This window comes from Xiphophorus maculatus, chromosome 20 (assembly GCF_002775205.1).
Source record: "Xiphophorus maculatus strain JP 163 A chromosome 20, X_maculatus-5.0-male, whole genome shotgun sequence".
NCBI lineage: Eukaryota > Metazoa > Chordata > Actinopteri > Cyprinodontiformes > Poeciliidae > Xiphophorus > Xiphophorus maculatus.
The window spans coordinates 14,627,446-14,653,371 of record NC_036462.1 but is presented as its reverse complement, the minus strand read 5'-3'; the positions used below and the strand labels follow the sequence as shown (position 1 = coordinate 14,653,371).

Below are 25,926 nucleotides of genomic sequence, written 5' to 3'. Positions count from 1 at the left end.
TTGTTGAAGAAGGTATTGGCTTTTGATAAAACAAAATATCTGGGTAATAATTTTTAAAATGTCGTGGCACCTAATCTCTGGAGACATTACATCTTCACCGAAAAATAAAATATCTTAAACTGACTTGAATTGCTCAATATCTGGAAGTATGACCAACACCGACTGAATGGCTTTGTTCACTGTCAAACGACATTTCAAAAACAAAGAAATCGAGTTCAATGGGAGAAATCCAGACTGAGCACTGAAGGGAGATGAGAATCAGGCAGGACTGCATAGGAGAGACATTCGTTGTGAATTGGTGGAGAATAAGCAAACTGAATAGAGCCGAACAAATGAAACCTCCAAGAATTATGTTCAATTATTTAAGGGAAAGACAAACATCATAAAAATGTAAGACTTTCTATGTAATGATTTATCGCCAAAAGATTTTATTATTGACTGCAAAAATTATTCTTTACAGTTAAAACAAATGTAAGAAAGCAGATGCCTTGTGATCCAACATAAAAAAAACTGAAGTCAGAGAGAGACTTCCAAGTGGAATCATTACCAGACATACAAAATAAGACGTCCTTCATAAAAAGTTTAAGGTGTACAAAGTTGCATTAAAATATAAATCATGATTAACATATTATTAGTCACATTCAGAATCAAAAAGGGTTTCTATGAAGATGCAGGTAAAGCTTTAGCTGCAAGTACATTGAGATTTTACAAAAGGGAAAGACAACAAAGGCGTTGGAGTTACTGCAATATTGTCAGTGTTATCGTTCCTCTTCCTTTATGTTGGAGACTCGAGGCTTTCAGGCGAAGCTCCCTGCTGCTGCTGCTTCATCGTGTACAAACATCATCATTGCACTACAAGAGAGGGCACAAAAAAGCAAACAAACAATGAGCTTTGCATTTACAACCTTTACCTTTTTCTTTGCCAAAATAAATTAAAAAGCAACAAATTTTACACACAAATGTTGATGTTTTGTCAGCAGTCAAGACCTACTAGTTTGTTTTGTGTCATTCAAATATATGTTTTAAAAAAAATAGAGACTTACATATTTGAACATTTCTAAAAATTCATTGAAAAATGTGTGAAAATATGTTTCTTTGTGAAGCTAAACTTAGCCAGAGATGTACTTACATAAGCCTAAACAATTTACATTTGGGACTTGCTATCTAATCATTCTGTGTTTCTTACTTTTACTCTAATTGCTCAAATAACTAGTTTTAAATATATGTAATGAGTAATGGATCTTGCTTTCTTCACCAGTTAGCTTTGTGCCTTTCAGGACAAATCTGGATGTAATTTCATGAGATGAACTGCTTGGCTAAAGACAAACATAGTTTACTCCACATCAGCTTGTTTCTGTCTTTATTCTGCAGAATAAAGTTTATTACATATATAAATATAATGGTGGTGATCTGGACTGTACAATATTGGGTAGACAGACTTTGATGGTTACAAATATGTAGTATATGTTTATAAACTAATTAGAAATAAGAAAACTGAGTGAGTATAACCTAGCTTTTCAATATTATAAAATGTTATTTTCTAAAGGAAGAAATTAAACAACTTATTTTAGTGTTTGTAAAGGTGAGAGGAAGGTACATCCTGAGCAAAGGCAGCATCTTCAGCTCTGTCTGAATCTCCTTCAAAACTCAAAACAGTGGTAGCTTGTGACTTGCTCTGGTTCCAGACAGATTATGACCCCTGAGAGGAAACAAGGTCCATTCTGTTCCCAGTGACATCTGTTAGTCGTCAGACAGGTCATGAGGGTACGCTGCAACAGCGCCGACATGGGGGCTTTTGTTGGAAACAGGCAGCAGAGCCAAGATTTCTGTTTCTGCTTTTTCTGTCACATTTCTACTCATCAAGTGAAATTTAACACAAAGATGCACTGAAAAACATTCATCAAGCGTTTGGATGGGTTTTTTTTTGTGTGATTTCATGTGTTGAGGAAAAAAGCAATGTAAGCGTAAAATGTAAACTGAAACTTCCATTGGAGTTGTGTGATAACTTCGGAGGATCCAAAACCAATTCCTCTTTGCAGACTTTTTTCAACAAGTGACGTCCATGATGCAGCATCTCGACAAGATTCAAGTCCAAACTTTGATTAGGCCACTCCAAAACCTTCCTTTAGTTCCTTTTTGAGCCATTCAGACGTGAACATTATAATTATATTTCTTTTATAAAGATAACAAGATATACAATTAAAGTTAATCATAAAAGCATTATTGAAGAGTCCTAAATTTGCTGACCAGTAACTAAGAACTCCCAAAATCAAATATTTTATTAGCAAATAAAGTGATCGGATGTTGTTTTAAAGTAATATATTTAAAAAATAAAGTCCAAATTCTCCCAAGACAAAATGTGCAAATTTATAATAACTTCTATGATATACAAGTTCAATTCACAGGTACATGACTCAACAGAGGACGGTCAAGTCTGCATTTCTGATAGAGTAAATATGAATTCAGATGCTTCTGCAATATCACCATCAGAGGTGAGTATAAATTGTACTCAAGTAAGAGTAGCACTACTTCTACGTATTTTTACACAAGTAAAAGTAAAAAGTTAACCGTCCATAAAATTACTCAAGTAAAAGTAAAACAGTATTTGGTAAAAAGTCTACTCAAGTACTGAGAAACTGATCAAATTATGAATAATTTAATATTTAGAAATTACACAACCAGATGAAACAAAAATATAAAGGTAAGTAGAAATTTTGGTATTTTAAGGAGAAAATGACAATAATTCATATCAGTGATGAATTGTCATAAATAATAAAAATCAGTTTCTATCATTAAAAAAACTTATGAAACTTTAATAAAAACTGCAGGTGTGTGTCTGTATCTGGTAAATATTTGGTTAAAACATGTTTGTTTCTCGTTTAGTGGGTAGAAAATCCAAAAATCTTACTCAAGTAAGAGTAGAAATACTTCATAATAAAATTAACCAAGTAAAAGTAAAAAGTACAGCGTAGTAAAAATACTCTGAAAAGCAATTTAAAAAAATAAGTTACTCAAGTTAATGCAACTGAGTAAATGTAACTAGTTACTACCCAACTGTGACCACCAGCATGTTGCTATGCCACACACACATATTTAATGTAAGAAAGTCACACTGCGGCACAAACAATAACAGAAAGTAGCTGAAGCACGGCTCCAGTTTCACAGAATATTCCAGTTGTTCACCATAAATATAATCAACTAAACCAGTTATTGTTTAGCACTATAATATAGCTGCTGATGCCACAAAAAGAGTCTTTAAACAAAAACATTTATTTTATGAGTTTTGTTTTGCTCTTTGTGGCTGTTTTTAGGTTATTCTGCTGGTCTGGTGAGACCTTCTCTTGTGTTTTTAAGAACAGAGTTCATCACTTCGGTGTTAAAGCTTTCCAGATACTGACAGACCACTAAGATGAACTAATAGGTGTGAAATTGAAGAGACATCTCAGCTGCATCAGTATCTGGTGACGTAAGTGAGTCACACACTTTCCCCTCTTTTCTTTTTAACCGTTAAGTCATACTATGTTAGTTTAACAGATGAAAAGGCCTTACCACTGGCTTCTGCCCGGCTTTCACTGTGGCTGAGATACCGAGAGCCGTGGAGATGTCGTCCAGAGGTACAAAGTCTCCCGGTGAATCCTGGATGAAGTGGAGCAATACCTTCTCTCCACCTTAACAGCATAAAAAACAACAGAAGTCAATGTCCATTAAATAGCTTCCTTGCTTTATTAGAAAAGATTGTGCAGTTTTTAGGTTATTAAAATATTAAGAAGCACAGACTTCATGTTGAGTATTTGGGAGAAATAATATGAGCACATACTGTAGTCACAGCAACAAACACAAAGACATCACCATCCAAGATGCATAAAGCTAGCAGAAAAAGAAACTTCGATTTTTCTTTTCTAAGAAATGAATGACCCAACAAATTAATATTTTAGAATTTATTCATGTCTATTCATTTTATTGCTTGTTTGATAGGAAAAGATACTAGACCCATAGATCAAGACCATCTAATGCCTGCACCACAGTTTTTATAGCCACTGCTATGGGACAGTTATAAAAGGATATTTAATTGTTGATTTAAATGAAAAGTTAACATCAACACAATAAAATTATTTTTTAAAAACCCAATGTATTTAAAACTACAATTACAACATTTAAAAAAAAATATTGTTCTGGTTCATCATTAGCTAGTCCTTAAGCCTTGAAATTAACATTTTAATTTCAATTATGGTCTTAAAATGAGATGGTAATGGTGCCAAACCTGTAATAGAAGGCAAGTCCAAAGGTTTTCCTGCAAAATGATATTTTGCAGTCATGATTTGTGATGCTTTTAGTAACTCTAGTGCTGTTCTGTCTCTCAACAAATGTAAAATGGTCCATGCTTAATGCATTTGTTATATTTTATGACACATCTACTGCTTTATTTCTGTATGTTTTTATGTTCTGTAATAACATATCACCATATACTAGTAGGATCCATCATTTGGTGAGGAGCTGGACTGTTTCCATAAAGGAGCTTTGGTGGAACAAAGACAAAATTGTGCAGCTGCACAGGACAGAATGACCTGCGATTTAAACTCCTTTCCGTCAGGGCAAGCCGCCCTGCAGCTCCGTAAAATTTATCAGTAAATTAACCGAGAGGAGCGGTGCAGCAGTCACCTAGTTTTGGCCCCTAGTGTTTATCCTGACCATGAAAATGATCTGAATAAACAGCAAAATTATATGTTTCTCTTGTTTATAAGGGCTTTTGTTCACCAGTTTTATAAGTAGGTGATGTTATTTATTTGTACCTGCGATTTTAACAAACAAACATCAGCACTTTGTGTGGAATCATAAATGAGTTCCTTCAAAACTGAACAAGATGTAACAATGATTTAGAAACAAGAAATGAAGGCAGACTTCCTACTGAGCACTAATGGGTAGAGAATAGTGGTTATACTGGTTAAAAAGTATGATACACTACTGCCCTCTAGAGGACAGACAGCAAAAGTGCATTTCCAAAGTTTTACCAAACCGACTTTAAATCACTAGGTACATTTCTCCTGTATCAGTGTCAACCTGTAAGATGATCATCAGGTCTTTTGAGTGAAATCTGTGCTTTATTTTCACATACACATGAAGATTATACCTTTTGTCACAATGATCAAGCCACCACTCTGCAGCAGATCTCCTGAAAAGTTTCCCTGGATTCCTACAGCGCTGGCCTGGAGGAAGCAAAACATGGTCAGAAAAAGTCAATATAACTGCATACTATCTTATATCTAATGACTAATATGAATAACATGAGCTCCAAAGAATAGCGGATAACTAAATTTTTATTTTCCTTTTTTTCTGTAGCAGTAAAATAAATATGAATAGACCTACCTTTGAAGATATATCTCTCACTTTCTTCCCTAAAGCAGCAGGAAGCACGCTTAAAGCTGTGTACCTGGAAGAGTAAACAGGTACAAACTCTTTACTAGAGTTGATCAGCAAATTGCAGAATCTAATTGTAGTTCAGAACGCCTGCACTTTAATCGCAGCTTCGAGTGGTTTAATAAAGTGTTAACTTGATACAGATAAAAACAAATACAAATAAAATCTTCCAGAATGTTTTACTTGTGAAAAAAACCCCAAAAATCAATTATCATTATGTGTTAGCTGCTATGTCAGGTTGTTTTGAAAATGTACACATAAAACCTAAACAGAATATGTTGAAGTTTGAAGTTGTAATGTGATTAAATCATTTGCTATAGAACTATATAGTTTAAGATAAAGAGACTAAGAAGTTCAACCAGATTATACTGCAGTTAGTGTCACAGGTTTAGAAATAGAAACAGTATTTTCATTTATCTAAACATGGACTTTATGTGCTCACCGTTTGAATCCCAAATCCTTGTAACACTTCTTTTCTTCATCCACATAAATGGCTGAAATAGAAGGTGACAGATCATGTTTTATACTATTTATACAACAGGACTGGCTGTAGAAAACAATGGAGCCAATAAAAATGCCTGTATGCCCCCGTGACGCGCCCATGGGGATTTCTGTGTTACAAAAGAGTGCAGTAAGGTTACAATGATGGCTTCAGCCTGGAAATGATGTGAGTAACTCTAACCTCAGCTTAAATGGGGCCACATTTGGTCTCGCATGCAGATTTAATTTGATCATTTGGGGCCATATTTGCATGATGTGAATACGTGGTGCTTACAGCCTTTAAAAAACCCTCCTTCCTTGAACTCCTGGAGCCCAAGCTCCTCTGGTCCGACTCCCGCCAGGGAGACCCCGTTGGCCCTGAGGTCAGGCTCCAGCTTGCTGATCTCCGACGCCATCCATCGGCACACCTGGCAGCCGAACCTGCGCAGAAAGAACACAACCACAGGCTGGTTCTGCCACAGAGACTGGAGCTCCACTTTCTGAAACACAGGGAGGAAAAATTAAACCCCAAAATGAAAGGAATGGGAAGCAGGTGAGAGTATTTGGTAAACTGATTGATGAATTCAGTTCTCAGTTAAACCAGTGGCTTAAACATTGTCATTTGCATCAAATCATCATTATGTCACAGCAAATTCCCCTTATGTAAAGCAAAAATAGATCTACAACTGTTTCGTCTCCTTTAAATGTTAAATTCAAGGAAACAGTTAACAACAACAAAAGTTACAGAATTGATTTAAAAATCCCATCTAAGAAGACAGATATAATAGAGAAAAAACCTTGAAACAGAGCCCACTGCGTCAGCTCACCTCTCCACTGTCAGTGCTCTTCAGTAAGTTCTTCCCAACTTTAGCTAGGTCGATTTTAGCCATTTTTCCATGTGTTTACCCGCACAGACTTTACAACGAAACCGGTTTATGAGAAAATCCACGAGAAGTGGACACCAGTGTGTAGTAAACACGTCTTACGCCCACTACACTCTCACAGCAGTTGTAAAACACCTTCTTCCTGAAACGCCTACTAAATCTTAGCATCCAATGAATCTCAACTGATTCTGAACGTTCAACCAATCAGAAAGCGTTTCGAACTACCCGAAGGCGGGGCTTGGTGACGACAGATTTCGTTACATGATTTCTTTACAATTAAATGTGCGTGTTTTGCTGGGGTTTCTGTCCTTACGGGGTTGTTTTCGTTTTGCTCAAGATACTCATCGGTACAGATGTTATTCATAACTGCAGATTATAGATTATAGTTTAGACTTTAACTCTTGAGCAAATTGTTTTTGTTTTTTTAAAATTGCCTTTTCATAACGCAGATTGCATAAGGTTTTACTATAGGTGGGCTCAAAGGTGATAGGTTTTTTACTGCCTGGCCTTTGTTACATGCTCTAGTTAAATAAGATGCACATTTTATTACCTCTTGACATGTTTGTCCTACTTGAGATTTTTTGGTAGCCAAACATGTTTGATCATCAAAGATGGAGGAAAAAGATCACCTTTAAATATTGCTGCCACTTTGGTTTGCACTTTTTCTTTTCTTAAATCTCTTCAAACAGAATAAAGATAACACCTGTGATACATGTTATTTACTTCAAACCAAAAACAACAACAATAATATTAATTACTATTATTATTATTATTATTATGAAAGAAGTTCAGAGAGTGGACTATCTTTTTATGTTATAAATCGTTTAACTTAAACGTCAATAACTTTTTAGTGTAGATAAAAAGGCAAAATTCTGGTTCATATTCACAGTTTCATAATCAAATGTTAAAAAGATTTTACATATTACTAATTGCCAATAATACATAATTTTACTAAGCAATCTAACATCTAAAACCGCTTCAAAACAATAAAACATCTGGTTCATTTCAAATTCAGGTGATGCTTCATTATTGCATTTCACACTTATACAGTGTTTTGTTTGTGAATTAAAGCTTTACAGTAAAAAGCTTAGATTTTATTAAAAGAATAATCAATTAACACGTCTGGTCCACCTTATTGGTTGTTTCCACTTCTTCGACATGGAGGTGGTCGACCTCTTGCTTAGATAATTACACTAAAACTCAATTAGACATAATGAGTTGGCTATAAGAAGTGGCCCTGAAGCCACTTCAATGTTCCTGCAGAGACTGTGAATAAAAAGCAGCCATTTCAGCTTAAAATACCCTCTCAGCATTCATTTGACATTTGTTCTGGAATAGTTAAACATGTTTCTGTTATTGTTGCTATTTTTTGATGTGAAAATATACATGTAATAATGTAAAACAAACATTTTCAAGCGGAACAATCTGCAGTAGCATGACAGAAGGAACCCAGGAATAGATTTTTTTGTGTCCAAAGTTTCTGATTGAGGACAGACCCTCAAATAAATCATGAGCTAAAAACAATGAGAACAAAACCACAATGAGAATATGTACTGCTTTATCTATGTTCACCAAAACTTCCTGCTGCTTTCTCTGACAAAAAGTCACAATTAATCACACAAGACCTTGCAGCCATACGTTTTAAGTCAATGTGAGGAGGAACATGCTGAAGAAAATAGTGTACTGTGAATTTCAGTTTTGTGTTTGTGCCACAAAAACATTCAGAAATTTGAGTTATTTCTGTTTATCCTGTAAGATTTTCTGCTAAAGAAGCAGCTTTTTAAATAATCTTTCAAAGTGGTGACAAATGTATGTGAGCATAGAACAAAATTCAAGTTAAAGACATTGATCAGTTTTGTTGCTCAAACTTCACATGCTTGTTTTTGTGATGGTAGGACAGAAAATATGTTTTTATTACTGGCATAGCCATAGTGGTTCCTAATATTCCTGGCCAATAATAATAATAATAATAATAATAATAATAATAATGTAAAACTGAGCAGTTCTGTTCTAGAACAGTTCCAACAAATAAATGTAATAATACATTTTCACTTAATATCTGCAAAGAATTGATCAATATAGATAAGGATTGATCATACATTGGTATATTGACTTTATAGCTGAACTTTTTTTTGTCCTTTGGCTGGAAATAGTTAATTATTATTTCTGTATTTTCTGTAAATATAGAATATTGAATAGAAGATTTTTTTTTTGTCATTTCTTTCAAAGAAAGAAATTGTTTATTTTCACCACAAACCAAATTAATAATAATAATTATTATTCAGTTAATCAATTGAAAACTGATACTCTGGGATTTTTTTAAGAGCTCTATAGGTTTTGTGGCTCTGACATTTTGTATATTATGACTGGCTAGGGACAAAATGTAAAAAGTTTCTGACGTCTGGTGTCGCTGCATGGAAACTTATTGGCTCCTCTAACATTGAGTTTAAAGAGTGTTTCCCCTAGCCCACACCGTCCTCCTCACTTTGCATGCTGACAAAATAAGTAAGAGTCTTCATCTAGTTCCTAAAGGAAATCGGGCAACAAAATGTCATAATTTTTAAATTGGAATTCCCTAAAACCTCTGATCAATGGGAAAAGAGAAAATTATAAAATAATAAATGCATTGTTATATTTATTTCACATAAATGTACATTTTTAAAAGTATTCCTGCATCAATAATTTTATAAAACATTTCATAAAATGGGTTTTCCACTCTAAATAGGCAAAATATGCAGATAGATAGATAGATAGATAGATAGATAGATAGATAGATAGATAGATAGATAGATAGATAGATAGATAGATAGATAGATAGATAGATAGATAGATAGATAGATAGATAGATAGATAGATAGATAGATAGATAGATAGATAGATAGATAGATAGATTTATTCTAGATGTCATAAACGGATGCTGAGGCGTAGTAATCACGCAGAAGGACGCACGCTGCGTGGACGGCCAGATGCGTTTGTGCTGCTGATGTTGCAGGGAGGGGCATGACGTCACAGGAGAGACCGGGAAAGGAGGCGAATGGGGAGAAAGGAAGAGGGGGAAGGAGGAGAAGGGACACAGGAGAGAGGGAGAGCGGGGGGAAGACGCATCAAAGGAAAACAAAGCAAAAAATAATGATAATGATAATAATCATGACTCCTGTAATTAACACTACGTCTCTTTGCACACCATAATGGCTCCACTGTTTACCTACACAGTGTGCCGCAATAAATGACGACCCGCCCCTCGAAGGTAATTATCGTCTTTCATCTCTGCACGTCTTTTTTTTAAAATCCTCTTACACACGGTCGTGTGGTAGTGTTCACCTATAAGACCTTTAAATGCCAAGTCGAGGAAAATGCAAAGCATCATTTGCGAAGATGTCGCGAGCAGACAACCGACCTAAGGCTACGTGAATACCAACAATCCGCATATTTTTAGATATTCGTTGAATCGCGACCGATGGTGATGCATTATCCCCCTAACAGTCTCTGTTTTGGCTCCATTGTGTACGACTTTGTCTTCCTGCATGAAAAATTAAAATGGAAACAGGCGTCATGAAAGCACTGCCGCAGAGTACACTGCTGTATCAGCCGCGGAGAGCACATGGGCTCTGCGCACAACATGCGCACTGGATGCAGTGCGCCCGCTGATCACTGCAGTGTCCTCTCAGCAGCTGTAGCTGGAATCACCAGCAGCACCAAAACACACTCTGATCCAAGGCTGACCCCTCAGATGAAGGTTTAAAGCAAAACACAAGTTAATCACGTCTCAGTTTCATCTTGCTGTTGCATGTTATGTTGTCCTTATGCTGCAGTGTACTCCAGCTTGAGAGAGATGTCATCTCCAGGCATGGGGACCCCCACAGACCCTCTCTTGGCCAGTCCAGGAGGGAGGTCATCCTCAGCTCAGGAAGGCCTCTGGAGGACCACGCTGCCCAAGACGGCCAGCTTCCCGACATCCACCACACGGCACCTCAGTCACAGAGCCAACAACTTCCAAAGACAGCCGAAACGTAGGAAGCTGATACGACCCTCACCGCCTCCCCCGCCCAACACGCCTTGTCCCCTGGACCAGCTGGACCTCAGCGAGCTTCCCCCCAGACGCACCTTCCAGGAGCTGCTCTTCAATGGCTGCATCCTGTTCGGAATTGAGTTCAGCTACGCCATGGAAACGGCCTACGTGACCCCTGTTCTCCTACAAATGGGCCTCCCGGATCAGTTCTACAGCCTGGTGTGGTTCATTAGTCCCATTCTTGGTGAGTGCATCACAGGGATGTAACAGGTTAACAGGTTTTTCACTTTCACAATAGACTAAAAATCTTGCTTTCTGTGTTTGTCTTGAAGGATTCCTTGTTCAGCCTCTTATAGGAGCATGGAGTGATCGTTGCACGTCCCGGTTTGGAAGAAGGAGACCTTTTATTTTTGCTCTGGCTGTAGGTGAGACATGCTCAAAGAACAATACAGTGATCCTGCTTTACATTGAATATTGGTCAAAAACAGAGCAGAAAAAAAAAACAATTATAAAAATCTACCACAGTCCAGAGATTCATCTAAACTTTTAGGCAATTTTTTTTGCAGAAAATGCAAAAAAAAAACCTCACATACATTTCTATAAAGACAAAGTAGTTTTCTGTGTCATTGCCAGTCTATATATTTTTCCAGCTTTATGGAGTTTAGAGTAAAAGTACACCACCTGTTGCTGCACACTGCTGGTCAGCCATGGAAGAGTCACATATACAGCTCTGGAAAAAAATTAAGAGACCACTTAAAATGATCAGTTTCTCTAATTTTACTTTTTATAGGTATATGTTTGAGTAAAATTAACATTGTTATTTTATTCTATTAACTACTGACAACATGTCTCTAGAAGGTTGTATGCAAATTATTACTGTAGCTTTAATATTCATTATGCCAGATTATTTTAACTACAGGAGGAGTACACATTAAATATAATGTCTTAAAATAAATATATATATTTTATATTATCTCATACCAACCTAAGTATAGATAACATACACCAGTTTCTAAAAATGTAAGAAATGTTGTATTTTTTCTGCTTTCCTTCTATTCAGGGGCTTTAGTGGGTCTGACCCTGGTTCTGAACGGACGAGACATCGGGGGAGTCCTGGCCGACACGGCATCAAATCACAAGTGGGGAATCATCCTGACGGTGTGCGGCGTGGTCCTGATGGATTTCAGCGCCGACTCGGCCGACAACCCGAGCCACGCCTACATGATGGACGTGTGCAGCCCGGAGGATCAGGACAGGGGGCTCAACATTCATGCATTACTAGCAGGTAATAAAGAAAAAATATTTTGCTGGTGTGGTATATGTTGACTTTTTAGACTCAAGCAGAACAATAACTCTCTTTCTACCTTAAATGTAATGTTTTGTAAAGTAAAGTTAAAGCCACAATTATTTATACTCTGATTTAAAGTAGTTCTTACTCTTCCAAGAAGTTTGTTTCTGGTGTGAAAGGAGAAGTAACTTTTCTGGGTTTTACTTAAGGTTTCACAAAAACTTGCATCAATTATTATTTATAATCTAGTGGAAAAGCTTTTTGTTGGCAATCAAACGCTTCTAGTAAACACTGGCCAGATCTTTGTATATCTATCTATTTTTCTTCTACTGCTCTCAGGCCCATTACATTCTTGTAAATAACATTTTTAATCTCAACAAGTTTTTTATTCTGGTTACATAAAGGTTAGCTGAAAAAAAGAAAAAAGTCTTTGATACTCAAAGGCCTCCTTTCCATCACCATAATCTTTAGCTCGATTCTCTAAAGGATCTGACCGGGTCACTCCAAATCATTAATACTGGTTTCAGTCAGAAGAATATTTTTTTATGAAATGGTGTTGTATAAATAAACCAAGCTGAAGTGAATTCAAACATGTTGTTAAGATCTATCCAGAGGTATGCATAACTTTGAATGAGTATCGATTTAAATAGCTTTATCTTACAAAACAATTGAAATCTGAAAAGTGTTTTTTTTTATCTTACTTTATTGATTTGTAAATACATTATTTATTTTTGCACTGTTTTTATTTTAGTTTTTAAAATTACTAGAATTTGTGCATAATTTTAGCTGTTTTGTCAAAACATAGAATAAATAAATCAGAAATTCTGATCAAAGTTACTCAGTTCATAAGTAGTTTTTTCACAAAATATTTTTATTACTCAATACTTTCTATGATAAGGCTTTTTACTTCTACTGAAGTAAATTAGTCTAAAGTAAGGCTAGTTTTAAGTACAATTTTTTTTTTACTACTGTACTTATCTTCGTCTGCTAGTGCATGTATAGTACATAAATCCACATTTCTGTACAGCAGACAATGAGTAGATATAAATGATCTAAATTATATACCATTATATAAATTTATCAGTTGATATAGGAAGTGTAAAGTTCAAGATGTTTGCCAGGTGGTTGCAAATTTAGACATGGTAGGTGAAAAATTTCACATAGCTGCGATTTGTACCCCATAAAGTTGAGTACAAAACAAAACTGGTGAAGCAACTAAATGTCAGATCCTCGTTTAGTTTGTTAAATACATATAAGACACAAACAACAGCACCTAAAAGCAATAATTACTGTTTTAACTGGAGTTTCTTACTTTCCCCTCTCCATTCCCGCGCTCAGGACTGGGAGGAGGATTTGGCTACATCGTAGGCGGCATCAACTGGGACCAGACGCAGTTTGGGAGGTCCATGGGGGGTCAGCTCAGGGTCATATACCTGTTCACCAGCATCACTTTGGTGTTCGCCACCGCCATGACTCTGATGAGCATTCCCGAGAGGCCGTTACCAAAGAGCCAACCAAACAGAAACTCCAGTAAGAACCATCTGAAAAGCCCCAGCCTCCCTCTGCCTCCGTCTCCTCCCGTCCCCCCCGGAGCCGGTCCGGGGCTGGACGAGGAGGACGAGGATGGACTTTACAGCTACAGCTTTCCCAAGTCTCATCAAGGTAATTCTGACCCCTTGGCTCACTCTTGCAGCGCCAGTGCACGCCTGTGTGCCGGCCTCACCAGCCCCATATCGCCCCTGAGTCCCCTCACTCCAAAATATGGCAGCTTTATAAGCAGGGACAGCTCACTCACTGGCATCAATGAGTTTGCATCTTCGTTAGGAACCTCCTACATAGACAGCGTGCTTATAGACTGCTACACAGGCCAGCAGACGCCTCCAAACCTGCCTTCAGGCTCCACTGCCATGCCCCTGCCTACAGGAGAATCCCCTCCCTCTGAGAAGGTGGGTAACCCCCCTGCAGGGCAGACTGAGGCTGATGGGGGGTCCCATCCAGGTGAAGAGGCTCAGGAGGCAGAGGGGCCTCAGACCAAGGGAGATGCACAAACTCAAGGCGCTCCTGCGGACACAGCCAGGTCTCAGTCAGGGGGCGGGCTGCACCGGGGATCCTCTGCTGGGATCCTGAAGAGGCCTCAGAGTCTGGCGCTGATGGAGGAGCCCATGGCGACGCAGATTGTTGGGCTGGAGAACGGGCGGAGGAGAACAGTGACTTTCAGCCAACAGGTCAGGAACTCTTTCGCAGGCTGTTTATCTGACAGCTACCATTGTGTTTTAATTCTAAACTACATGTTCTTGCTTTTCTCTGGATCAGGTGGCAAATATTTTGCTAAACGGAGTGCGATACGAGAGCGATCTAAGTGAAAATGTGGAGACAGGAGAATCCCAGATGTCCATGAAGCTGCTGTGTATAGCCATCTACAGAATGCCTCCCTCTCTGAGGAGCTTATGCACTAATCATTTTTTAGGTGAGAGTCATTAATCACTAAAAAAAATATTGTTATTTTGAGTTTCTTGAATAAATGAATGTTTTTTTCTTTCTTTTCTTTTTATTTTCAGGCTGGTTGTCATTTGAAGGTATGCTGCTCTTCTACACCGACTTCATGGGCGAGGTTGTGTTTGAGGGAGACCCCAAAGCGCCGCACGACTCTGAAGCTTATCAGCGTTACAATGCTGGCGTCAGCATGGGCTGCTGGGGCATGTGCATCTATGCATTCAGCGCTGCTTTCTACTCAGGCAAGCAGTGAACTGAACAGTTCACTTTTCATGCCAGTAAAATCTTAATTTGATGGGATTTATACAAAGTAACGTCTGACTCTTGCTGTTTTTCTACGTCTCTTTTACAACTTGCAGCCATATTGGAGAAACTAGAGGAACGTTTCTCCCTACGCACTCTTTATTTTTTTGCCTACTTGGCATTTGGTTTGGGCACAGGCCTTGCAACGCTATCCACCAACCTCTATGTGGTGCTTTCGCTCTGTGTCACCTATGGGGTGCTCTTCTCCTCTCTGTGTACGCTGCCTTACTCTCTGCTGTGTGAATACTACCAGAGCCCTCAGGTAAGCATCTTCTGTTGTGCAGAATGTTTTTAAATGCTGTAACATCAAGAACTGTTTAGTTAGAAATTAGATTTATTTTTAAACCATTGTTTTTTTCTCTCAGTCTGCATAATGTTACATTACATTTGGTGCACATATTTTTATTTCTTGTGGCTCTTTTTACATTTGTTGACATACTACAAATTTGATTGAGCTCATTTTAATTATTTTATTTCTTGGCACAGTTTACACTTTTAAATGTAATCCACATATTTGTAATACGGTTCAGGTCCATGACTTTTATTGTGCAATACACTTACATGTTAATATTATTTATGGCAAACCTGTGCCCACACCTGTTGTTTGGAAAATTGTAAAGTTTTGTATTGTAATATTATTCCACCTTGAGAAAAGAACAGTTTGAATGCACCAAAATACAGAATTAAATTGACATTGATGCTACCGGGGTGTGTTTGTAAACCTTTGACAGGAACAGAAAGAACTTCTCCAATGCACAACTTTCTTCTTTATGAAATGTAAAAAAACATGGAGTGGCATCAGAGTTTCGTGCTCGATGAACTTCTCTTTTATCTTTGGCAAAAGACCACAATCTATTTCTCCCTCTGGTGTTAGACACTCTCGTTTTGGTTGTATTTACCCAGAATGCTCTGCACTGTAGTGCGCTTCCTACTTTTTGAGCATTCTCTGGTGCGTTTAGCATCCACATATGCATTTGAAAACGCACCAGAATTCATTTCAACCGAATGAGACCTAAGTTTTTAGGTGGACCAAAGTTTGCTGTTTTTAGTCTGCATCAGAATTCACATCTCCCCAAATAAACGGGACTTTCTTGGCACACAAATTAAAGTTCGATTAAAACAGACTAAATGGGGCTGGTATGAATGCACTCCGGATCTGAATCACAATCATTCTTAGTCACACATAATGCTGCAGGGTAAAAATGGATACGTGTCTTATGATAAAGGCCTACCTGTTGGTGGGCTGCAAACTAAAGTCTGAAATGCTCTACAATTAGTCAGATTTATAGTTTATTGCACAATAAAAGACAAAAACTGCTGGGTATAGTGTGTACAGGCAAGACAACGCTATTTTTGTTTATTTAACTCAATTCAAATTTTATTCTGTCTTGCAGTTTTGCGGCTCGTCCGAAGAGGGGACCAGACGCGGGATGGGGGTGGACATCTCTCTGCTCAGCTGTCAGTATTTCCTGGCACAGATCCTCGTCTCTGTGGCGATGGGACCTCTGACCTCACTGGTGGGCGGGGCTCAGGGGGTGATGTACTTTGCAAGTCTGATGTCATTCGTGGGTTGCCTGTACTCCTCCCTCTGCGTGGTGTACCAGCTGCCCCCCCCTGAGGGTGAGCCCCCCGAAAGCGAGACCCAGCCGTTACTGGCGCACATTTAGCAAAGCCTCTTCATTCACTTTACCCTCACAAAAAAAACAAAAAAATCACACAGAACGCCACGCGCTCCCATACCGTCGCTCGGTGTGCGAGTGCGTCTACCTCCGTAGCGATGATAGTGACAGACACACTGCACATCCTGCCACACACTGTTTCAGCACAGCTTCACAGATTTTACACTAATCCGCACTGCTCTACTCAGAGCCAGACAGACAGACAGACATTGGCCACAACTCCAACAAGCATAAACATGACCAGTGTTCCTACAGTGTGTGTGCCCATGCTTTCTTTCCTGAACTTTCTGCAAATGAATGTGACGTCGTCTGTGAATGTGTGTGTGATTGAGCTGAGCTCTGTTTGTCTGATTCCGTACTGCATCGTTTTGGTGCTGCATGTTCTTTTTTTTTTTTTTTTTTGGTGTTTAGGATCACAGTGTGAATCAAGCTAACCACAGCTTTTTCCCTCTTTTCTTTCCTTTGATCAGTTGCCTAACATCTGCATGAGCTGCTGCAGTGTGGTCTCTCAAAGCTTTTTTTGTTTTTTGGTCACGAGGCCTAACTAATGTCTACCTGCCTGTTTCTCTGAGTTAGAGTACTAATAACACACTTCAGCAGGATTTTCTTCACTGAAAGTGCTGCCAGTGGCTGTTCACACTGTTAAAATTCACATAAATCTAAGAGCTTTTTCAGGACAACAATTTTTTAATATTCACCAGAATACTGAGTGAAGTGGTGGCCAAAGGTTTTGTGACTGAAGTTTCTTTATTCTACAAACTTTATTCAATGTTGTTTGATCCTTTAGTCAGATGTTCCTGTTGTTTACTGAAGTTTCAAAGGGTTATGATATTTTACATCGAGTTTTGATCCATACAGCAGTTTCTTATTGCTTTTGCCTTAAAACTGTTATCCATTCTGCTAGATTTATGGCAGTGTTTTTAAACCAAAATGTGACTGTTCACCTTTTCCCCGTTAGAAAAGTTGTGTTTTTTCCAGATGCCCCTAATAATCTTTATGGGTCTTTATCTGAGAATTTCACTTTAGCCCAGAACCCTGCAGTCCAGACGGTATATTGTGCAGAATCTCAGCCTGTCCTTGTTGTATTTGTATGTCAGTTGTCACTGCTGTGCTGTCCGTCTGAAACCCGGCAAGAGTCCAATACTATAACTTCTCATTCAAAAAACACTCAAGCCTTTTCATAGCTATTCCTGACTGAGCTCTCCAGTGGTGGTAATACAATACTCTCCTTGCCGCAAGGCAAAAGACTGAAAGTTGGATGAGAAACTCAAATTTGCCTGCTTGTCATTCATTCCTGAGCAAAATATACATTGTTGGCAACCCCCGTCCCTTAAAGCTACAGAATGTAACTTTTACAAAAATATGTGTTTTACATATTTGTTCAAACTGTCATCATGTCGTGACAGTATAGTATGAGACAGATAGTCTGTGTAAAGAGAAAGGTCCTCCTCCTAGTGCTAGTATTGACCTCTGCAAAAACCAATCAGAGCGCTGTCAATCATGTACGCGCTGCTCAATGTGCTAATGGTGGAGAAACAACTTACAGAAAAACTGTTTATCCACCATTATCAGTAGTCATGCTAACTAGCCTGAACATTGGTGGCTAGCTGCATGCGTAGCAGAAAGAAAAGGGGAGGATGTGAAGGATGTCGAAGATGATTGACAGCGCTAAGACCCTCCCCTGGCTCTGATTGGTTGTTTCTAATGGAACAGTGTAGCTGTGCAGATGGCAGCAGGGAGAAGGCAGAGGAGCTTGATTTTTTTTTTTCACATATCTGGTTCAAACCATACTGTTACGACATAGCGACAGTTTTAACAAATATATTAAAAAAAACTAAACTTTTTTTATATAAAAGTTACATACTGCAGCTTTAAATTTTGAGATTGGGGTTGCGATTTTTTAAGTGCCTTGAGACCACATTTGCTGTGAATTGGTGTTTTCACAAATGGTCGGTTTGGCTTGTCTAGCAGCAATATCTTTTGCAAGTAATTCTTTATATCCAAAGCACTTAATATTTCCTTAAAGATTAACAAAAGATTTTATGTGAAACAATAATTTTCTTTTAAAACAACAATCTTGCTGTTCTGATTCAGATAGAATCACAAAGTGATGACTTTAATAACAATTTCTTCAGGAAAGTAAATATTTAGGGCTCCTGGTAACATCCTAGACTCCGTGCAGATTACCACCACGAACACTGAGGCAGTAAAGGTTGAGTCAGTCTTAAAACTTTTGGCCACAACTTTACATGTTTCTATGATGGAGTATTAGGGCCACAGTAGGAAAATATGAAAAATTAAATTGCAAATAAAGTCATAATAGAATACACTGTTATGAGAATAAAGCCATAAAATTACAAGAATAGACTCATACAAGGATAAAGTCATAATAGCTTAAGATAAAGTCATAATACTACAAGAATAAAGTTGAAGTAAGACGAGAAGAAAGCCGTAGTATTACGACTTTACAAAGTCATACTATTATGGCTTTATTCTTGTAATATTATGACTTTATCTCAAAATATTGACTCTTTTTCTTGTACAAGTTTATTCATGATATATTACAACTTATTTCTCATAATTTTATGACTTTGTTCTAGTTATTTTATTTTTCCTTCGTATGGCCCTAATACTTGGTTGTATTTTCCCATAGTTTAGGAGGGCTTTGCACTGTGCATTTTAGCAGCAATACATATATTTCTATTAGTCTGGTCTACAATTAAGGCTTTCACACTGAATTTTGAGTCAATTCCAGCTAAGAATGGAGTCATCAGATGACTCGCAGTACTTTAACAGACCCAGAGAACAGTGTTGTGGGTCCTCACTAAGCCACGTTACAGCTCTCTGAGCCGTCAACGTACTCCCGGCCATTCCATTGTAATAATGACAGTGATTCTTGTCATTGTCAGGAAGAGGAGAAGTTGAAACTGGGGTGTGAAACCAAGCAAAACAGAGGAACGTCAAACAGAGAGAAGACTCATGTGGACTGTGGGACGGACGGCGTTAAAAAAAAAATTAAGCAACCATGGGGATTTGCAGAGCCAGCAGCGAGTCCTTCCTTGTCATCGTTAGGGTGCATGCTTAAAATAGTAGGCTTCTGCTCCACCGGGCTCAGCCCATCATTTCTGTATAAAAACAATCCCTCGGTTGTCTGCAGAGGTCTTCATTGGAAGTTCTTCATCCCCTTTAGATCCAGAATAACTCATCTCCATCAGCAAACACATTTAAGTTGTTGTTGCATCTGCTGTGCCATGCCAACTTTCCATAAGGCAGAAACTATGGTAATGTAGAGCCTTTTATTTTGACGGCTCCACTGAGAACCTCAACCTTCAGGCGCCTCTGCAGAATGTCAGTAATTGCCTACTATTGAAGCCTCCTGGACTGAGCTGATCCCCGCCACGCTGACGTTTCTTAGGAAACAGTAACTGTCTGGATCTCGCTGTTGCAGCTTGCTTGAGGAAGAAATACAACACACTTTGTGTTATATGGTACCTCCTTACTGCTCAATGTCAGCATCAATGTAAAAGCTACTTTTATTCAGGGCTCAGTTCAAACTAAAATTATCATTTTTGCCACTTTTGACTCCTGTGTTGGTTATTTTTCTCTGAGTGAAATTTTAATAGATGATTAGAGTTGCATCTAATTATGAGGGCATATTAGTGCCGTCGTAGATTGAAAAAAAGGTTTAAAATTTCCATGAGATTAATCTCTTTTCTTGAAAAAACAAGAAAATTCCTGAGTTCCGAAGATTGATTTTTTTTCTACAGAATTTCTCAGATTAATTTTGCTAGAAATTTCGAACATTTTTCTTGCAAATTTTTGACATTTCAACCTCAGGAGTTCCCAAGTTTTTTCTAAATGGTAAATGGACTGAACTTATATAGCGCTTTTCCAGTCATTTTGACCACTCAAAGCGCTTTACACTAGAGTCACATTCACTCAGTCGCACTCACAAACACACACACATTTACACACCAATATGCAGATCGGTAGGCAATTTCTAGAAAATTTCTGAGATTAATCTCCAAATTTCAGTTTTTTCTTGCAAATTTTTGACTTTTCAAGCTCAGAAATTTTCACATTTTCTTCTAAAATATTTCTGAAATTAATCAAAAACTGAGTTTTTTGTGTTAAATTCACTCCTCTTTTTCTACCTGCCATTGTAAACTATAGCATTATCCAAAACTTCATTTCCAAAACAAAACACTACAGTAATATTTCAAGTGGCTAAGTTATGATTAAGGATTATTACTAATGAAACCCCAGAATAAAATACCAGAATATTACATAATACCAATATAAGAGACTTTAATCCAGAATTAGGTCATGACCTACACAGTACAGGGAGGACTGCTGACTTGACAGTTGTCCAGCACAGTCATTGGGAGGGTATGTGAGAAAAGGTCATCGCTGCAGAAGCTGACGGCTCAGACTGCTACATCAGAGTGCATTAGTGGGAAGTTTAGGGGAGGGAAGTCTTGTAAAAAAAACCCCACAGTTTTCAGGAAATTTCACAAGGCCTGGAGTCTATATTGTGAGGATATAAACATGTTTATCTCAAATTTATTTAATCAGGACGGGACATAAAACAATGTTACATTTCAAATAAACCTTTGTTCTTTGCTTAGGCCCTCTAGTCACAGGCAAATTTGAAGCCCTGGTTCCTGGTGAAGCTTATTAGAAGTACGTTTAAAACTAATCAAAGAAACATATTTAAACAATAGAATAAGACTTTAGTTTATTAAAACAGTAAAATAAGACTTCAATGAAGAAAATGTCCAGAGCAGTGGACATGTTTCCATGTTCACATGCAGTATTAGTTTGTTTGAGATATTCTTTCACTTAAGGTGTAATGGCTCTAAATGAGTTAACTGTTTGATTACTGGTGGAAAACTATTCAAAATCTGAGATTTTTAAATCATTTGACTAATCACCTCTAGGACAAACTTGACATAAAAGAAGAAACAACTAAAGCTCAAACTTAAATGGCTTTTGATCTAAAACCTACAACACTTGTTTGTACAAGTTTTACGTCACAGATTTAAAACAAATTAGCTTGTTTGCTCTTTGTCAGTTATGCGATGTTTTAGAAAGATGGGATCAAAAACAACTCGGATATTTAAAATAATCTCCTTCTGGATTTCTATAAGGATTACCATGACAAAGAATTTTGGTCCAATTCAAGGACAAACATCTCACTTTTCAAAAGTCCCAAATTTCTGAATTTAAAATTACTTTATTGAACTGATTTAAATTTTCCATAAAACAGCTTTTTATGAGGCCAAAATAGGACCTTTTTTCCTATTATTTGACTGGTTAATGATGGTACAATTCAAAAGTACCCAAGAAAACTTAAGTGTCCCTTCTCCAACACACCTGAATCCAGTAAGTGGCTCGTTTATGGGCTTCTGTCGAGCTTAACGTCGGTAAAAGGATTCAGATGTGTTGAAGCAGGGATAAATCGATGAGGATCGTGGATGCGTGTTCTGACTGGAAGCTGAAGTTCTAAAGTCCACCACCAGGGGGAGGCATAGCTTAACGGGAAGCTATTGATTGCTTGCTTTTAGTTCCATTACTAAGAGGGAAATTATCCCTGCCGCTTCCTGTCTCTAAGACAGCCATTTTCCATGTTAAAAGAAAAAAATGTGGGTCAAATGACATCACCAGTTACAAAAAAAAAAATCAATTTCAGAAAACTGATCTGCTAGCATACACTAATTGGACAGACACGCAAGTAAAAAGACAAATTTATTTCTTAATCAGAATATACAAAGCAGTGGCTGAAGTAACCAAATGCCATTCTGGTTATGAAAAAGGCGGTCTACACAGAAGTGGGCTACTCAACCATAACATAAAACTCGTTGAAAATGCAAGAAAAAAAAAGTATAAATGGTACAAACTTGCGTGGAATGCATACAGAACAAATGACCAAAGCCTTAAGATTTAAGAGGGGTTAATTAACATTGCAAACTCCTGCCTCCACAGGAAAGAAAATGGTTACACAATCAGTGGAGGTGTAAGAGACAGCCCCTTTACTCATTTGCACCATCTGTTATGTTAACAGGGCAGGCAGGAATTAAGTAGCAGCTTAACACAAAAATTGACACCTCGACTAATAATGCCAACAACTGTCTATTATCCCCTGCTTAAAACTTATCTTTGGTCCTTTTAAGTGTATCTGAGAGGTCAACATGAGCCTTGAGGGTGAGCAGCTGCCTGTATGTATGAATCACCTGGTCAACACTTGCATAGAGATTGTGCTTCTAAAAGACTGATGTGAAACGTCAGGAAATGAAAAAACTGATCTTATGGCGTGGCCCGACTTGAACAAGTAGAAAAAAAAGCTCATTTTCAAGACCAATAAATAACATTTCATAAAAAAGAAGTATGCAGGGCCACTACATCTCAAAGACTCCAGTGCAATGTGAGAATATGGGAGCAACCAAAAGGAAAATCTATCAAAAACATAGAAAGCACAAGCTCTACGAAGCAATGTTGACCAGACTGGTAGGACAGTGCCGCAAACAAGTAGCAGGGTAAAGACTTAAGCCTCCACGTCTGCTTCTTTTGAGTCGCCATTCTCCTCTGTCTTCTGCTTTTTTGTCTCGGCCTTGTCCTGAAAGGAGAAAAACAGATTTAGGAGATAAGCAAAGCTGCACGAATCACCATATTACTCAAAGCAATTACAACTCAGCCTCATGACAACTCACCTCCTCCTCTTCAGCTGCACGCTTCACTGGCTGTGCATCGGTTTCCTCAGCAGGGGGCGCCGCCTCCACATCTTCTGCAAAGACAGGGGTGTCACATCATAAATTACACCCTTTACGACCTATATCCAGGTAAGCACTTGCTTGGGGTGAACACCTAATCGGAATTCATGCATCAGGGGCAAAAAGAGATCAGAGGAAACATGTCAGCATTTCAAATCGGATTCATTTACTTTTTTTTTAAAAAAAAAAAGAAGCGCAACATACCAGCTCCATTCTTCTGCTCCTCCTCTGTAATTTCTTCCTTTTTGTCACTGTGCTCAGCACCATTCTGCAAAGAAATAAAACAAAACAATTTTAACTTGTTTAAAATGGAATTAAACAGATCCCAACCTAGTAAATGTAATCTCCTTTGGGGGTCACTTAAAAAAACAAGGGGAAGTGAGTGGAGGTCTTGTTACCTCCCCAGAGGACCAACTACCAAGCAGTGAGAAACCACAGGCTAGAGAGGCCAACGGAGACGTCTAAAAAAAGGGGTTGCTAGCTGCAACATCTGTGCCATTTCACAACCCAAACAAAGCCTGGAGCGGAGGGAGCAGCTGAGCAGGAGGGGGAGCCGGGCGAGCAGCGACACCTGCACGACGAGGGGCGCTAAGACAAAAGGCCATGCGGCGGGGTTTGTGTCTCAGACTCACGGTGCCATTGGCAGGTGCGTCCCCGCTCTCGGTCGACTTCTCCTCCTCCTCCTCCTCCGCTGCTTCTGCTTCTTTCTTCTCTTTCAGCTCCTACAAAATAAGAGCACCGAGTCAGCGCTTCACTCACGTAAAGTCCACTCGTTCAAACACAATCTTCTTTCGACAACCACCAGAAGAAAATAAAAGAGAATCACAGTCTGAAGGACACAAACGGCGCACGGTGGATAACTGTTTATAAAAGAAAGCGCTTCGGTCCCCATGCCGCGCAATGTGAACGCGCTTCGGCTTCCCGCCCACAGCAGCTCCGCTTCACCAGCTGCACCGTTTCAGCCGCTTTGTCTCCTCGAAGCGGTCCACATTTGCGCATTTTTTGTTTAAATCTTAAACACTCAACAGGTTTTCATAACAGAACATCGACAAGAAATGATCTCCATCGAACACGGACGTCGAAAAAAATTTATTTTAAGGCAGTAATTTATGAAATACACCTTTCGTTAAGTAGTTCCTCGAGTTAAATCAAGTCATTTTAACACTCACGCTTTATACAACCTGTCCAGTCTGATTCAGTAAAACTGTTACGAGCTTAAAAAAAAGTTGGCTAAATCTTTTTTTTTTTTTTTATACACGACACTTCGAAGAAGAGATGGAAACTGAATAAGACGCACCTTGGCTGTAACCTCTGTGGTGGCGGTTGTATCAACAGCTGTATCGGCCATGGCTAGTTTTTGTTATTTATGTTATATAAATATAATCCTGTTGAGAAATATTTTTTTTCCTCGGTCTCGTTGCCGTCGAGTGCTTAGCCCCAAAGACACTGAGAGAGAAATGATGTCTTCCCTTCTCCGCTCTTCTCTCGGGCTCGTTGAAAATCCACTCTCGTTGGACGCCACAGCTCGATCTGCCACCTGATTGGTTGAAGTCGGCCACTGCGGTCAGCGATTGGCTGAGTCTCATGTCGATCACAACTATGAGGTCCGCCTTCCGATTATCACGTCGCTGATTGGTCAATTCTTTTTAAAGCGCTGTTGTATATTCTTTAACTAAATATATAAAAATGATTAGTGTTTTCCAGTTTAAATGCGACCAATAGGCTGGAGTCAACAGTTATTAAAGTTATAATACTCAAATGATCTTTTACATGTTTGTTTTAAGTGAATACATTGTTACAAGTATCCCTACCACATGGCCAGAGGCAACATCTTTTGTCTAAGCGGTCTGTTCTGCAGAAATAAGGTGTCAAATTACACACGAAATAGCAGGCAGCCACTCCTCCTTTCCATATTTAACTCTTCAAATGTGCACCAGATTAAGTGTGCTTATACTCTTTGCAAGACCTGATTATTGCTCCTGCCAAAACAATTAGCAAAATTTCTACATCTTTAATTTATTACGCTGCAAATTAATGGGCAACACAATTTCTGCACAACCTGGGGGATAAACATCCGTTTCTAAAAAAAAAAAACGTGTTACATTATTTAGCATCCCCTTAGTCCATTAACTTGCACAATAAATTGCTGTTATCTGTATTTACAAACTGCTAAAGCATGTTGCTGCATAAATGTCACTTGGATAACAATAAATATCAGTAAGATTTTTTAAAAAATAAAATACAAGCTGAAATAATTAATGAACAATCCTATTTTTGAGTTTACTATGGACAGTCTTTACTTCATCTTTCAACGTTGTGTACTTTTCCACTGATTTGCAAGCAGGCAGAAAGCAAGTATCTTTATTTGGCAAGAAGATTTTACACTAAGGACTATTGCATAGTAATTCAGCCACAAATTTAAACACGCTCTAAGAATTTCATGTGGTAAATCAACACAAACATGAAGGTTTGATGTACCAAGAGTATCACACGACTGCAAAACTACCAAGAAATGAGGATCAATTTTAAATGACAGACCTTTGAAGCTTCGAAGGTTTACTGCTCAGGTAGGGAAATCTGTTGACATGACACCTATTGGCTGTCC

General features: G+C 38.3%; 3 protein-coding genes across 5 annotated transcripts; 1 reads left to right on the top strand and 2 right to left on the bottom strand.

Moving 5' to 3' along the window:
* Window positions 1–408: 408 nt before the first annotated feature.
* fam213b (family with sequence similarity 213 member B) lies at window positions 409–6,920 on the bottom strand. Its single transcript, XM_005796946.3, has 7 exons — window positions 6,723–6,920; window positions 6,191–6,395; window positions 5,858–5,909; window positions 5,365–5,428; window positions 5,129–5,204; window positions 3,550–3,668; window positions 409–852 (listed from the first exon to the last, which is right to left on the bottom strand). The coding sequence occupies exons 1-7, from the start codon at window positions 6,783–6,785 to the stop codon at window positions 826–828; spliced, it is 606 nt and encodes a 201-aa protein (XP_005797003.1). The 5' UTR covers window positions 6,786–6,920; the 3' UTR covers window positions 409–825.
* Window positions 6,921–9,841: 2,921 nt separating this feature from the next.
* slc45a1 (solute carrier family 45 member 1) lies at window positions 9,842–20,120 on the top strand. 2 transcript variants are annotated; one of them, XM_023353441.1, is made up of 10 exons: window positions 9,842–10,026; window positions 10,592–11,032; window positions 11,121–11,213; window positions 11,849–12,073; window positions 13,415–14,301; window positions 14,390–14,543; window positions 14,635–14,811; window positions 14,929–15,134; window positions 16,267–16,492; window positions 19,461–20,120. In XM_023353441.1, the coding sequence occupies exons 2-10, from the start codon at window positions 10,612–10,614 to the stop codon at window positions 19,487–19,489; spliced, it is 2,418 nt and encodes an 805-aa protein (XP_023209209.1). In that variant the 5' UTR covers window positions 9,842–10,026; window positions 10,592–10,611; the 3' UTR covers window positions 19,490–20,120. The 2 variants fall into 2 exon arrangements, with proteins under 2 accessions (XP_023209209.1, XP_005797004.1); XM_005796947.2 differs by having other exon boundaries at window positions 16,267–20,120.
* A 2,166-nt stretch (window positions 20,121–22,286) lies between these two features.
* Window positions 22,287–24,836, bottom strand: LOC102227408 (prothymosin alpha-A-like). Of its 2 annotated transcripts, none has more exons than XM_005796948.2 (5): window positions 24,619–24,836; window positions 23,954–24,043; window positions 23,526–23,589; window positions 23,262–23,335; window positions 22,287–23,167 (listed from the first exon to the last, which is right to left on the bottom strand). In XM_005796948.2, the coding sequence occupies exons 1-5, from the start codon at window positions 24,667–24,669 to the stop codon at window positions 23,096–23,098; spliced, it is 351 nt and encodes a 116-aa protein (XP_005797005.1). In that variant the 5' UTR covers window positions 24,670–24,836; the 3' UTR covers window positions 22,287–23,095. The 2 variants fall into 2 exon arrangements, with proteins under 2 accessions (XP_005797005.1, XP_023209276.1); XM_023353508.1 differs by having other exon boundaries at window positions 23,262–23,332.
* Between the last annotated feature and the right edge of the window lie 1,090 nt (window positions 24,837–25,926).